Source organism: Sus scrofa, chromosome 4 (assembly GCF_054392235.1).
Source record: "Sus scrofa isolate SSC_HxYL_T2T_F1_AM1 chromosome 4, Sscrofa_HxYL_maternal_Yorkshire_Landrace_v2.0, whole genome shotgun sequence".
Lineage (NCBI taxonomy): Eukaryota > Metazoa > Chordata > Mammalia > Artiodactyla > Suidae > Sus > Sus scrofa.
The window spans coordinates 81,183,965-81,197,701 of record NC_139386.1 but is presented as its reverse complement, the minus strand read 5'-3'; the positions used below and the strand labels follow the sequence as shown (position 1 = coordinate 81,197,701).

General features: G+C 52.5%; 2 protein-coding genes across 9 annotated transcripts in view; both read left to right on the top strand.

The window, feature by feature from the left end:
• On the top strand, positions 1 to 2,918 carry SOX17 (SRY-box transcription factor 17). The gene is made up of 2 exons (XM_001928376.8): positions 1 to 493; positions 1,069 to 2,918. Exons 1-2 carry the CDS (start codon positions 187 to 189, stop codon positions 1,983 to 1,985), a joined length of 1,224 nt encoding a protein of 407 aa, XP_001928411.1. The 5' UTR covers positions 1 to 186; the 3' UTR covers positions 1,986 to 2,918.
• Positions 2,919 to 9,349: 6,431 nt separating this feature from the next.
• Positions 9,350 to 13,737, top strand: part of LOC100627466 (uncharacterized) — a 207,048-nt gene continuing 202,660 nt past the window's right edge. For 6 of the 8 annotated variants that reach the window (XR_014843820.1, XR_014843821.1, XM_021089367.2 and 3 more), the window contains exon 1: positions 9,350 to 9,506. The gene's annotated coding sequence lies outside the window, so the exon portion shown is untranslated. Of the gene's footprint in view, positions 9,507 to 10,101; positions 10,266 to 13,737 lie in introns of those variants that run through there. The other 2 variants (XM_085022376.1, XM_085022372.1) reach the window with 1 other exon arrangement.

The following is a 13,737-nucleotide window of genomic DNA, read 5'->3' as shown; positions in this document are numbered from 1 at the left end:
CCACTGGGCCGGCGGGGGCGCTGGTTGCACCGGTCGCTGGGATCCGCCAGGGACGCCGGCGGCGGGGTCGGCCCGGGCAACGCGAGCCGCCCGCGGGGCATCTCCCTCTCTCGTTCCCCACCCCCTCCCCCCGGTCGGGGGAGGCGGCGTGTCCGGCGGAGGGTTGCGGGGCAGGGCTGGAGCGCCATGAGCAGCCCGGATGCGGGGTACGCCAGTGACGAGCAGAGCCAGCCTCGGAGCGCGCTGCCCGCCGTGATGGCCGGGCTGGGCCCCTGTCCCTGGGCCGAGTCGCTGAGTCCCCTCGGGGACATGAAGATGAAGGGCGAGGCGGCGGCGACCAGCGGGGCACCGGCCGGGACCGCGGGCCGAGCCAAGGGCGAGTCTCGCATCCGGCGGCCGATGAACGCCTTCATGGTGTGGGCTAAGGACGAGCGCAAGCGCCTGGCGCAGCAGAACCCGGACCTGCACAACGCCGAGCTGAGCAAGATGCTGGGTAAGTCCGAGCTCCGGACCCACATAGTGCGAATCGTGGAGCCTCAAAGAGCGCGGGGCCTTGCGCTGGCGGCCCGGGGCGCGCTGCTGCCCCTCCTTCCCCGGGGCCCTCGGTTCCTTCCCGCTTTCCGCTCTTCGAGGCTCCACTAGTCGGCTTTGGGCCTCGGGCGTCGGCGTCAGGTTCCCCGGGTGGCCGGGGCGCGGGTCCAGCGGCTTCCCCGCGCCTCCGAGCGGTGGCGAGGACACCCTGGCGCGGAGCTGGGTTTGTCGTGCCCGTCCCCCGACTCCTTTCCCGGGTGGGGACGTTTTCAGTTGCTCGAACGACCGCGAGTGGGTGAGCGGAAAGCCGCTTCCAGGAGGCTGGAGAAGGAGGGACGCCTTAGCCTAGACCTTACGTCTTCCCCAAGTGCTTGGACGTCCCTCGGCCTCTGCAGTGCCAGCGTTCACCTTTACCTTGACCCCTTCTCCCACTAGTTGCACAGTCCAAGGTGGCGGGGTGGGGGGGCAGGCGGGGCCCGGGAGCAGGAGCGCACACAGCTGAGCCCGCGCCCCTCTCCACCTTCCGCGCCCCTGCAGGCAAGTCTTGGAAGGCGCTGACGCTGGCGGAGAAGCGGCCGTTCGTGGAGGAGGCCGAGCGGCTGCGCGTGCAGCACATGCAGGACCACCCCAACTACAAGTACCGGCCGCGGCGACGCAAGCAGGTGAAGCGGCTGAAGCGGGTGGAGGGCGGCTTCCTGCACGGCCTCGCGGAGCCCCCCGCGACCGCGCTGGGCCCCGACGGCGGCCGCGTGGCCATGGACGGCCTGGGCCTGCCCTTCCCCGAGCAGGGCTTCCCCGCGGGCCCGCCGCTGCTGCCCCCGCATATGGGCGGCCACTACCGCGACTGCCAGGGCCTGGGCGCGCCCCCGCTCGACGGCTACCCGCTGCCCACTCCCGACACGTCCCCGCTCGACGGCGTGGAGCCTGATCCGGCCTTCTTCGCCGCGCCGCTACCCGGGGACTGTCCGGCCGCCGGGCCCTACAACTACGCACAGGCCGCGGACTACGCAGGGCCCCCGGAGCCGCCCGCCGGGCCCCTGCACCCCCGGCTCGGCCCGGAGCCCGCGGGCCCCGCGATGCCGGGCCTCCTGGCGCCCCCCAGCGCCCTGCACATGTACTACGGCGCGATGGGCTCGCCAGCGGCGGCAGGCGCCGGGCGCGGCTTCCAGATGCCGCCGCAGCCGCCCCCGCCGGGCCCCGGGCAACCGTCGCCCCCGCCCGAGGCGCTGCCCTGCCGGGACAGCGCGGACCCGAGCCAGCCGGCCGAGCTTCTCGGGGAGGTGGACCGCACGGAGTTTGAACAATATCTGCACTTTGTGTGCAAGCCCGACATGGGGCTCCCCTACCAGGGCCATGACTCGGGCGTGAACCTCGCGGACAGCCACGGGGCCCTCTCGTCGGTGGTGTCCGATGCCAGCTCCGCAGTGTATTACTGTAACTACCCCGACGTCTGACGGGTGCCCATCCGACCCAGCCTGCAGGCCAGAAGCACAAACAGTGTTAGACACTTCCTGGAGGAGCGGAGCAAATCCTCAGCCTCGCGTTGTGTTGTGTTGTTTTTAAGTTGCCTTGGCGTATAATTTATGGTAATTTATTTTGTCTGCCACTTGAACAGCTGGGGGGAGAGGAATGTGAGGTTGTGTTTGAAGACTGGCTCAGACAGTGGTTTCCCACAGTTGCCCTGTCAGAACCCCATTTCCATGTTCAAGTTCACCAGTTTTCAATGGGTCCTGGAATAACCTGCTCCATTTCCCGAAACTTTATTGATCAAAGAAATTTTTATCCTGGGTGTCTTTTTTTTTTTAAATCTTAAAAAAAAAAATAAAAGCTAGAATCCTACTTTTCCACTCTGCTAGTGCCTCTGTCACAAAAGCCAACTTTTGAGATCGATGTTAAGCAATTAATAGAATTAGGAATGTTTTAATGATGACATTTAATGTATAGTATTGTAAATTACTGTAAGTTTCTCATTCTCTGGTACTAGTCTTAACTGACTTGAAGGAGAAGCCCTCAAATGAACATTAGGGCATCCCCAGTTTTTTTCTAGGGAAAAAACTCACAGAATGAGCCTACTTTATACATCTCAAGTGACCCTAGTCTTTACAAGGTAATGGTTTATCTGAACACTCTAAATAGTTTCAATTTTATCACTTTCAAAATCAGAGGAGAATATCCATGTCATTTTGGTTTTCTGGTTGAATCTTGAGGTCTGCCTAAAGAGACTTTGGTTTTTGGTTTTTTTTTTTCACCAAGAGTCTTTAAAACTCCCTCTCAGCACTGAACTCGCCAATCATCACACACCTACACCCTGGGAAGAAGCATTGCTGGGTTAAAAATAATTTGAAGGAGTCAGGACCAAATCAAAATAAAGTGTATTGTGACCTTGACTATTAATGAAACTTAGCATTCATCATTTCAATGGGATACTTTGCTATAAGCTGCATAAAGGGCCCTTTGTTGTTCCAGATACCTGAAGTTCTTAAGATTTGAGTGATCCAGGGACCATTTGTGGGAAGTGTGCTTTACAAATGCAACCATAGTGACGTTGGAGGGCAGCAACTGCCTGGCTCTTCCGGGGAAGAAACCGAGTCAGGCTGTGAGGCAGGTCAGCCTTGCTGGTTGCTGCAGCACTAGGAACCAGGGCCCTCCCCCTCACATTTTGCAGATGAGACATAAATGGATACAGATGACTTGTAATGGGCATTTCCTGTGCCAGGTGTTGCATCAATGCCATTTTGTACAATTTGAGCCTGATCAAGCCTCAGGTGCACTTAGGTGCGATTCTCCTCATTTTGCAAATGAGGCACGGAGGCACCTGCCGTGTATATGGTGAAAGCTTGGTGTTTCAAGTTCTGACGACATACTTGTTCATATTTGTTTCTCCTTGGGCAAGGTGTATCCATGGCACTGGGGAATTTGCATTTGGGTGGTGAGAAATTGTATCGTTCTCCAGACTGATAAATGCTGTAGAGAAATGGAAGAGGTGGAAGGTTGGCTTAAAACATTTATTCTCAGGGTTTTCTGAGCTGATGTGGTTGGTAGGACTCTCTTGATAAATGGCTGGGCATGTGTTTTTTTATTTACAAAGGGTTCCTTGGTGCTAGGAATGTTCAGTTTGAAGGTTTCAGCGAGGAAAGGTAAGTCTATTCCATTAGGAATAACAGAGGTTATCTTAAACATCTGAAATGAAAAAAGTCCATCCCAGGGTTCTAGCTATCATCCAATGCAATTTCTTTGCCTCTAAGACCCTTTTTCTGCCCTTTTCATTCTTTCTTCCTCTGATCCCAGGCAGGTTCTGTTTCCAGCCTGGGTTTCTTCTCCAGGATTCTACATTCCTGGTAGAAAAGTGAGTAGGGGTGCCCTACTTGCTCAAGTTCAAGGCCATGTCATCAGGTCAAATCACTCCAGGTATTTTAGTGCATATTTTGGTGGCCCAAGGAGACTCAGTTGCTGCTACTTTTCCACAAAATGAAGATAAACAGGGGAAAGGGGAAAAGAAAGAGCTCTGGGAAGAACCAAAAGTTCTGTGAAGTTACATTCTTAACTCCTCATCAGGGACAGGTCAAATAATAATAGGGAAAATGAGTGCTGAAATTGTCCAGCATTTCCAATACCTTTAACCCCAAATGGAAGGCAATTAACGTCCTCACACTTGGGGCTTGTGGCCAGAGGCATCTCACCCCTTCCTTGTCTCTCCTTAAGCAACCTCAGATGAAGTGAACTTAGATGCCGCCTAGTGACTGGTTTTTGTTTACTTTGGAAAGAGATACTAAAAGATCTGTTGCTTTTCCCCATCTCTGCTTGTATGCCAGGAGGTAGGAAGCAGGGCAGCTCTCCTCCGCTGTAAGCACTCTCAGGTGGCTATTTGAACTCACCTTAGATGATGGTCTAAGGGAAGCTAGGAAGGCCCTCCCTGGACGCATGCGCACATGGGCAGGTGCAATATTTTAGGCAATTCATGACTCCCCGTAACTCACCCAAAGGTTGTGGGAATCCAAAACCCTCAGGTTCAGAAGCCCTGATGGTGAAGCTTTGTTGGGAAGCCCGGCACCCCAAGCAGGGAAGCGGAAAGGCCAATTCCCTTTATTTGAAAACACAAAGGAACATCTCAAGAATTCTCTCATGTTATACGGAGTTTTCCTTTCTTGAGACTGCATCAAGGAACTTCGGGGAGTACATCCCTCTCTTAAACCTGTGATGCTCAGTGAAGATAGGGGCTTCTTCCTTTGTGCCCCATGGTAGGTGGTGGCTTATCTCCGCACCTTGGGTATTTAATCCTTGTATCAACTCCTCCCACATTTAATCTGGGTTGGACTTGCTACTTGAAACCAATTGAATGCAGCAGAAGTGAGGCTGTGCCAGCTCTGGGACCAACCCTCAGGAAGGCTTGGCAGTGTCTCTTATCATAATCCCTAGAGCCCTGAGCTGCTCAGTAGGGAGTCCAGTTACAGGGTTCGGAGACCCATGTGCGGAGACCGCGAGGCTGCCTGCAGATGGAGGGCTCTACCTGCCCAGCAGCTGACCCCCATCTCCTGCCACCATCCTGCCCACTGGAACTTGCCAGAAGAGCAAGCACCCGGATGCACCCAGGTAACCCACAGGCGGGAGAGATTTTTTTTTTTTTTTTTAAGATGGTTGTTGTAAACTGTAGAGTTCAGGGAGTTTTGTTACTAGGCAACAGATTGAGACAGCTTTTATCCTTAAATGACCCTTTCTCATTGTTAAGTATAGAGATGTGGACACTGGTGGAAAAACCAGGGAAAAAGTTTTAGGTCAGAGACACCAATATAGGTTTTTTAAAATTATATTTTATTATTAAAGCATAGTTGATTTACAACGTTGTGCCGATGACACCAATAGAGTGTGAAGGGGCAGGACAGGATGTAAAATTTGATCCAGGTTGGACCTCTTGGGGGGAGGCAGCCCTAGAGGCACAGACTCCTCTTTCCTCAAGCAGATGCTGATGAGGTATCTGCACAGATATCAGCTAGTGACTGGTTTTTAAAACATTACATTTGTGTCAATTTTTAAAATTGGTTTTCCTTTGGAAACAAACACACACTCTTTCCTGCCCCATCTGCCCTCTGAGATGCTTTAGTGTGTCAGGAGGTAGGAATCCAACCCTTTCATGGGCTGAGATGTCTTGATTTGATGCCAGCATAGTCTACACAGCCTTGAGGGACTCAGAAAAAGAAGCCAGCCAGTGTTTTCTAGCCTACCTAGACACTACCTCCACCTCTATTAAAGCTACCAGGGCAGATCTGATAAATTACAAGTAAACTTGTAAACTTCTTATACAAGCAGCTATGAGATAATAGCACAATGAAATGAATTCTTTTACTTACTGTTCTTACCTCAGAAGATAATTTCACCTTTAATCTGAATTGCACTGCGAAAGACTCTGGCTTCTTCTGTAACTTTGTGCTGATGTCAAGAAAAGCACACACAAGAGCAGGGAATTCATTGAAAATGGAGTGGGGGGGGGTGCCATGAACCAAAATATATCATCGCCGTCTAACATTCTGTCCACTTTGTTTGGCTTTTAATACTCAGAACAGTGCTGGGCACATGATAGAGGTCCAGCCTTTCCTTCTCTGCCTATTCCGCTCCCATTCGTTGTGACAACCCTGGACAGTCGAGAGATTTCACAGCCATTATTTCAGCATGGAATTATTCTTTCTGCTCACAAGGTGCTTCCTTCTGAATATTCATCTGAGGAAGAGTGGGATTTCATCCCTACCTGTCCCCAACCCCATTGGGAGTGGGATGAGGAATGTTCAGCTTCTTTCTCCACGTGATCAGCCTGTGGCTGCCAGAACTTTCCCTCAGGTCCTCTGACTTGGAAGCAAGCTTCTTCTCCTTAATGTGTCACTGTACCACCTACCCTAACCTTCCCTCTGGTGAGAAAGCCCTGTGCTTGCTCCTGAATTATTAGGCAGCTTCATGGCAATTAATTTGCCCTGCGCCTCTTACACAAGCACTAAACCCTCACCATTGGCGATTCTCCTGGCTTTGTTATTCAAGATTCTGGATATTAAAAATTCTTAGTGCAGTACAAAATATTATTCAAATAGTAAAACTGTACTTCTTAGTGAAATGTAAAATTTCTTAGCACTAATATACAGCAAGGGCTCAATAAGTTGTTGCTATGATATTAATGATGTTCTTTATTTTCAATGTTCTCTGTAGCTCAGGTCCAAACAATTTGGCCGAATAAAGAAAAATAATTTTGAATCTTATTCTTGCTGAAGACAGTTTAGCTTTGAGGATCTCCTTTCTGTTTGGGCCACAGTCTCAAACACTTTGCCAAAGTGAAACTCACAAGTATTCCCCAAAGCGATGTTGCTCGAAGAGGTGACGTGCGAGGTTTGCTTCTGCGTGGGGATTCGGATGGGTCATGCGGAGGAATAACTGCAGTAGCTGTAGTCCGACCCCCTTTTCTCCAGGATTCTAGGAGTTGTGCCCTCCCACTGACCCATCTCTTGGACAAGCCGGCCAGAGGAGGCTGAGCGGTGTTCTTGTCGATCTGGTTTCCTCCGGCTACAAGGAGAGCAGGGTGAGGGGATGTGGGGTGGCGGGGTCCGGGGGAAGGACTGTCGATGTTCACTCTGTGGAGCGTGGCACCTCGGAAACGGATGACCAGGGGCTCGGTCGTTGGTACCTCCCTCGGTTTTCCATTGGGAGTTCCTGCTTTGCTGAGGCTGGAGACAGTCTCCAGGGGCTCAATCAACTCCTTTCTCCTGCATCCAGTTCAGGGCAGCAAACTTAACAGCACAGGGCCTACATGGGCTGTTGGAACAGAGCAGAGAATGGCTGAATGTGTGATGGATCCCAAAGGAGAAGAGTCTCTACATTTTGGGTTAGAAGTTCCCCGGGCTCAGCACCTAAGCTTTGTGAGTTTAGAAAAGGCACTAATTCTTTCTGGTTTCTGGTTGGCTAATCTGTAAAAAGTAAGGGTGGTGGCCTAGCAGTTAAGGATCCAGCATTGTCACTGCTGTGGCTCAGGTCGCTGCTGTGGTTTGGGTTTGAGCCCCCCCCCCCCAAAAAAAAGGAGGGATAATGCTAAAAACCCTGTCCCCTCACTGACTGTTGTAGGGATCAATGGGAGGATGCTTAAAGGATAGCTTTAGTGTGGCAGAAAACACTCTCTCCCCTTCTCTGCCTGCTGATTATTCTCCGTCTTACCCAGCCGACTTGGGGAATTTAATTTCCTTGTTCCACTGGGAGGACAAGACTAACTCACCTCCCCTGGTGCTTTGCTTAGTGGATTGAGATTTTTCCCTGTCTTGTAAGCTTGTGCATACAAGCTGGAAACACAGACCATCTGTGTTTCATGCTGAGATTTGGCAGTTCAGCCTCTTGATTATAAAATGAAAATAGAAATCATTGTCACTTGGAGAAGAGCTTCATATAGAATGCCTCACTTCGTAGGAACTCCCATGTTGCATGAAAATCTCAAGGTCTTTACAAAGGGACAGTTCAGTGGGACACACTGAGTGCAGTGGTAAGTCTGCTAAATTAACACTCACCTTGCAGTCCAGCCCCTTCCCCCACCAATCATAGTTTCTCAAGTCCTGAATCACATTTCCATGTCATTTACTTTTTAAAGACTGAACTGAGCTGGAATTCTTGAGGGCACAGGAGCAGAATGGAATGGGGGAGGGCAGCAAATGAAGAAATAAATTCTGGCTTCTGGCAGTTCTAAGCGATGTTGAAACTTCATACCCGGGTTTTTGAATCACTCAGCCCTCGCAAGTTATTTCGCCAGAGGGGTGTGGATGGGGTGAAGGGAAGAAAATTCTGACTTATCCACGAAATGAAGGGGACAGGATCATTGTTGTTTCCTAAGCAGTGGATTCTTCTGCTTATTTTAATAAATCCATTTGGATGTTTGAAAACAATACTTGGGATTGTAGGTGCCCCCTACACACACCTCAAAAATATTACACTGAAAAGGGAGATTACAGGAGGGAGAAATACCATAAAAATTCAAGTTTGTAATTTCAGAACAGAGACTGCACATGGAGAGTGAATAGTTGTCTTTATTCATTTAAAACTAAGTTAAACATTTAAAATGATGCACAGGCTTACAGGGGAAAAAAAAAGCAACATTACAAACGGGCTTGTAATACAAAGAGCTGTGGGAAGATTCCATCCCTCCTCAAGTGTTAGTCAATCCTCCTGCCCCCCTTTTGGGTCTACTGGGCTTTACCGGCATTAATAACGAAGCTCCTCTGGCAGTTAATTAATTAATATGCCTGCGAGGCTAATTCCATGTTTATCAGTTTTTGACATTGACTTCCTGCTATAACAGCCAAGCACGTCCTGCGCCCCTCCATCCACCGTAGTTACAGCCTTATTTCCATTTCTTCTGTGGATTACAATTGCCTTCTAGAGTACTGGGCAAACACACCCTTCTTGTTTCATCGCCCAGCCGGGAGGTTTTGACTCCCCACTGCGGAAAGTGTGGATATCTGTGTCCGCAGCTTTTCCAGCAGCTACTGGTCTCAGCGAAGGCGGCTATTTTGGGATAAGTGTGTGCTGGCGGGGGGGGGGGGGGGGGTGGGGGAGGGGGGAAAGAGGCAGATGGACGAGAGATGCGCGTGTTATGCGGAAAGGTATCCGTTTTCACAGACTGCTTCCCGCCGTGGTTAAGATTTTGGACTTTGTCACTTATACCTACTAGGAAAGAGAAGTAGTGTCCCTAAAGCTTTACTCAAAGAAAAAAATAAATAAAATCCTGTAAAGGGGCAAACCCTACGCTCGGCGGTCGGTTTCCACGCCCACCCATCCTCCCCCGCGCGGGTCCGGGTCCCGGGAGGCGTTTGCGAGTCCCTCCCGCGCGGGTGTCTCGGGGCTGAGAAGCGCTGGAAGCCGAAGGCGCCGCGCTCCCCTCGCCTCCGGGAACGCGCGCCGGCTGCTCCTAATTCAGGGCAGCATTTCACCGAGACTCTGCAATGACTTCAACTTAAAAGGTAAAAAAAGCTCTTAGGTTCTGTGTGGGTCAAGGAGAGCACGGCCATCCTGGTGACCGGGCCCCCAAAACCGTGACGTCGTGTGCCCCTTCCAGGCGTTTGGCTCCGTGGCCTTGCGCCCCGGTGCCGACAACGCGGGTGGACGTGGTCTGAAGCGAGGCGGACTCGAAGGTTAGGCCAGTGCTTCCCTTTTGTGTCGTTGAGGAACGAGTCTCCCAGGCGAGGACCTCAGAAGTCGCAAACGTGACATCCGGGACCGACTCCTCCTCCGAGGGGACGATTGGGGTCTCGCCTGTGACTTTCGGCCGAGGGGAAAATTAACCCCAGTGAGCGCCGCGCTCAGTGAGCAAGGGGCCGCGCGTCACGGTGCTCGGTGTCCAGTTCTCCGCAGCGCAGGTGCAGCGGACGGCTGGAACGTGCGGTGCCGGAGGGCCGGTCGGTGCCGAAAAGGCTTGGCGGCCCGGGGCGCCTGCAGTGTCAGTGGGCCGGCGGGGGCGTTGGCTGCACCGGGGGCTGACCGGGGGACGGGGTCGGGCGTGGGGAAGAGAGCGGCCCGCGGGGAATCTCCCTCCCTCGCTCCCCGCCCCATCCCGGCGGTCAGCGGAGGCTTCGAGTCTGGCTGGGGGGTTGCGGAGCGCGGTGCGGGAGGTAACGGCGGGGCCGGTCCCTCTCCAGGATGTGAAGGTGAAGGGCGAGGGGGCGGCGAGCCCCGGGGAGCCAGCCCCGGCTTTGGGCGAGTCTCCATCCGGCGTTTTCAAGGTGTGGCTAAGGCGGAGCGCGGGCGGCTCGCGCGGGGACCCGGGCTGGCAGGATGCGGAGCTGCGCCGCACTCCGGGGCAGGCGCCGCGAACCCTGGAGGGAGTGAGAGGAGTGGGCTTCTGCAGGGCGGGCGCCGGGCTTGGGGACATCCGCGCGGGCTTACCACCCCGTGGCTCGGTGGCTCTGCCTCTGAGACCTCTCTTCTACCAGGAGTTTTACCGGAAGGGAAACAGTTGACTGGCAGGTGCAGAATCATCTTGGGGGCACGAGATAAAATTAGGATCGAGACCACATTGTTAACCATCTCCAGGTGTAAATGATAAAACACTACGAAAATTTGCCATCATGTGAAAGGTTTTTTAAGGTGTCCTCTAATCAGGCAAGATTCTATTAAAAAGAGAAAACCCGAGAGCTCTTATTATAACTTTTTAGAAAAGAACCATTTCTTCTTTATTTCTCAGGTAAGAATTTGAGAGACTTAAATGCCGATTAAACTGCTGATCGCTGATAAAGCTGGAAATGCATTAAGGGCATCTTTCAGGAAAATGTGTAAGGCTTTAGGATTTCAAGTGGTACAGGCTGCTGTCCTGAGCTTTCCTTTCTATGCTGAAGTTTGTGTGGGAAAAGCCAGGAGACCTGGCCTCTGGTTGTGAAGAGTTCAAGCTCATTCTGCTTTGTCTTTCTAAGGTGAGGAAGAGTCGGGGGTTTTGTTTTGTTTTAGAAAGAATAAAATGGCCAGGCTTTATTTTCCTACCAACGTGAAAACATTCCTCTTCTGCATAAATAACTTCATTACACTTTAAAATTTTCTTTTTTTCTAAAAAAATAAGCAAAACATCAGGAGAAAACTAGTGACCGCTTACCAGTGCTACCAGTGCTGTTTTACCTTGCGCTCATTTTCTCTGCATGTAAAATCATAAAGAACTTGTAGGGTTTCTCTAACCGCCACCCGCAATAATGGGATCCCGTTTTTCCCTACCGTTCTGCAGCTTGCCTTTCCAGTTAATTTTATCTATTTGGCGTTCCTGCTTCCTAGAAGCTTAACCTCTGTTTACTGGTTGGTGGTCTTGTCTACTCTTCCGTGGGGTCGGCCCTACTTGACCTGTCTCCAGTCCCATTTAAATTTGTGTGTTGACTTAATCCTTTCCTGCACAATGAGAGTCCTAAGAGCCTCGCACTCACGCAGACGTTGTGAACGTGAACGGAGAGTACCTGCATTTACAATATAGGGGACCCAGCGGGGAGCTCCCAGGAAGTAAAGAGGCAGAAACATTTCAAGTACAACTTTTTCACAAGACTGGTTCTCACTGTATCCGACCTCAGGGGTGCTTGCAGCCGGGTGGTGGGTTGAAAACTCCGCTGGCGGTCCTTGCTCCTGGACACCGTCCCTAAGTTGCGGGCCTCAGTGGGGCAGGGGTTGGCCTGCCAAGGGCTGGGGGCTTCGTGGACACTTCGGGGACCCTCAGGTCTCTAGATGAGCCGGCGTCCCGAGAAGCCGATTTGGTCGCGGAAGGTGAAATCTGCGCCATACTCATTGGCTGGCGGAAACCTGGCGTTCCTGTTCCCGCGAAATGGTTAATTTTAACCCCCACGCTGTCCGCACTTGGACTGTGGAGTGTGTGGCGCGCCGCTTTCCGGGTCTCTCTCGAGCCGGCGGGAGGCCCGAGCGCTGACAGTCGGGAGCCACTCGGTCCCCAGCGAGGCGGGCACGGGCGGAGGAGCGGCCTTGCTGGAGTAGGCGGTGCTGCGCTGGGCCCTGCAGGACCTGCCGGATGACAGGACCGATGTCCCCGCCCTTGCCAGCTTCTTGGCGCGCCCTCGCTAGACCCCGCCTTCTTCGCTGCGCCGCGGCAGCGCGGGGGGCGTGGGGGAGCGGCTGGCGGGCCCCCGGGCCCCTGCACCCCTGGCTCGGCCCGGAGCCCGCGGGCCCCGCGATGCCGGGCCTCCTGGCGCCCCCCAGCGCCTTGCGCGGGAACTACGGCGCGCTGGGCTCCAGAGGCCGCCCCAGCCCATGGGATACCCCGCCAGGAGCGCGCGGGACTCCGTCGCAAAGCAGGCGGTGCAGAGGGCTCTCTGCTTCAATAAATGCACAGTTCATCTTTTCCTCTTTTCTCTATATGCGCCTAAATCTGTCACTGAAGTTTAATTATTTTTATAGAGTGGAAAATTCATGAACCGGGATAGAAAGCACTTTTATCTTTCAAAGTTTTTTTTTTTTTTTTTTTTTTTTTTTTTTTTTTTTTTTTTTTTTTGTCTTTTTGCCATATCTTGGGCCGCTCCCGCGGCATATGGAGTTTCCCAGGCTAGGGGTCTAATCAGAGCTGTAGCTGCCAGCCTATGCCAGAGCCACAGCAACGTGGGATCCGAGCCGCGTCTGCAACCTACACCACAGCTCATGGCAACGCCGGATCGTTAACCCACTGAGCAAGGGCAGGGATCGAACCCGCAACCTCATGGTCCCTAGTCGGATTCGTTAACCACTGCGCCACGACGGGAACTCCTATCTTTCAAAGTTATCTCATCCCATCTGGTTTTCAACATTTAAGTAATGTTTATTGTGTATCTTCTGCATTTCACATCAGGTTTTCTAAATCTTTTGGGTATTGACATTTGTAAGTTTATAAATAAAGCTTGAAAAAATTCTCTGTATATGGAGATTTTTTTTTTTTTAATAGCCCTACAGGAGGTGTATGAGCCAGGGATTGAATCTGAACGGCAGCTGTGACCTATGTGGGATTCTTTAACCCACTGCTCCCTCTGGGGATCAAACCCCCTATCCAAAGGGACCCAAACCGCTGCACCTTGGTTCTTAACCCACTGTGCCACAGTGGGAACTCCACATATAACTTTGGCAAACCTAAGTTACGGTGTCCCTCGGGAAGCAGACAGTAGGATTAAAGTGGTGGATGAAGAAAGATTAAGGAGAAACAGAGCAGTTATAAAGGGGACTCAGCAGAAGGACCCGCAGCTCCAAAGCAAAAGCAGGTAGCTCAGACCATCATCCATGAGCCAGTGTTGGGAAGAGGGAGCAGCAGGTACTGGAGCTCAGGTGGTGGTGGTCTTAGGGCTGCTGCCCGCCAGGGGCTCTGGCTTGGAGAAGAGGAGTGAAGCCATGCTGGTTATAGCCCAGCAGGATGGGGCCAGGAAATAGATTCTGGGGAGAAAAAAAAAAAGCCCGTGCTCTCCCTACTTTCCAAAAGTGCCTCTTGTTGGCCAGACCTAACTGCAAAACCAGAGGACAGGGAGAGCGAGGTGGGGACCACGTGGACTGGGGGAGAATCAGCTCCACAGGAGGCAGGTGGACATAGCCCTTCAGACTACACTGGGTACACTGACTACCTGGCTGTGTGTGTGACACATAGATCCTGGTAGGAGGAAACCTCAGCTGCTCTCACCTATGGAATCCTGCTCATGAGGGGAGAGCCTGGAGACACCCAGTGGAGCATGGGCGTGACCCCCACCAGAGACCCTG

Coding starts and splice junctions, on each gene's coding strand:
- SOX17 (XM_001928376.8), top strand. CDS start 187: ATGAGCAGCCCGGATGCGGGGTACGCCAGTGACGAGCAGAGCCAGCCT. Junction 494..1,068: donor CGAGCTGAGCAAGATGCTGG/GTAAGTCCGAGC, acceptor GCGCCCCTGCAG/GCAAGTCTTGGAAGGCGCTG.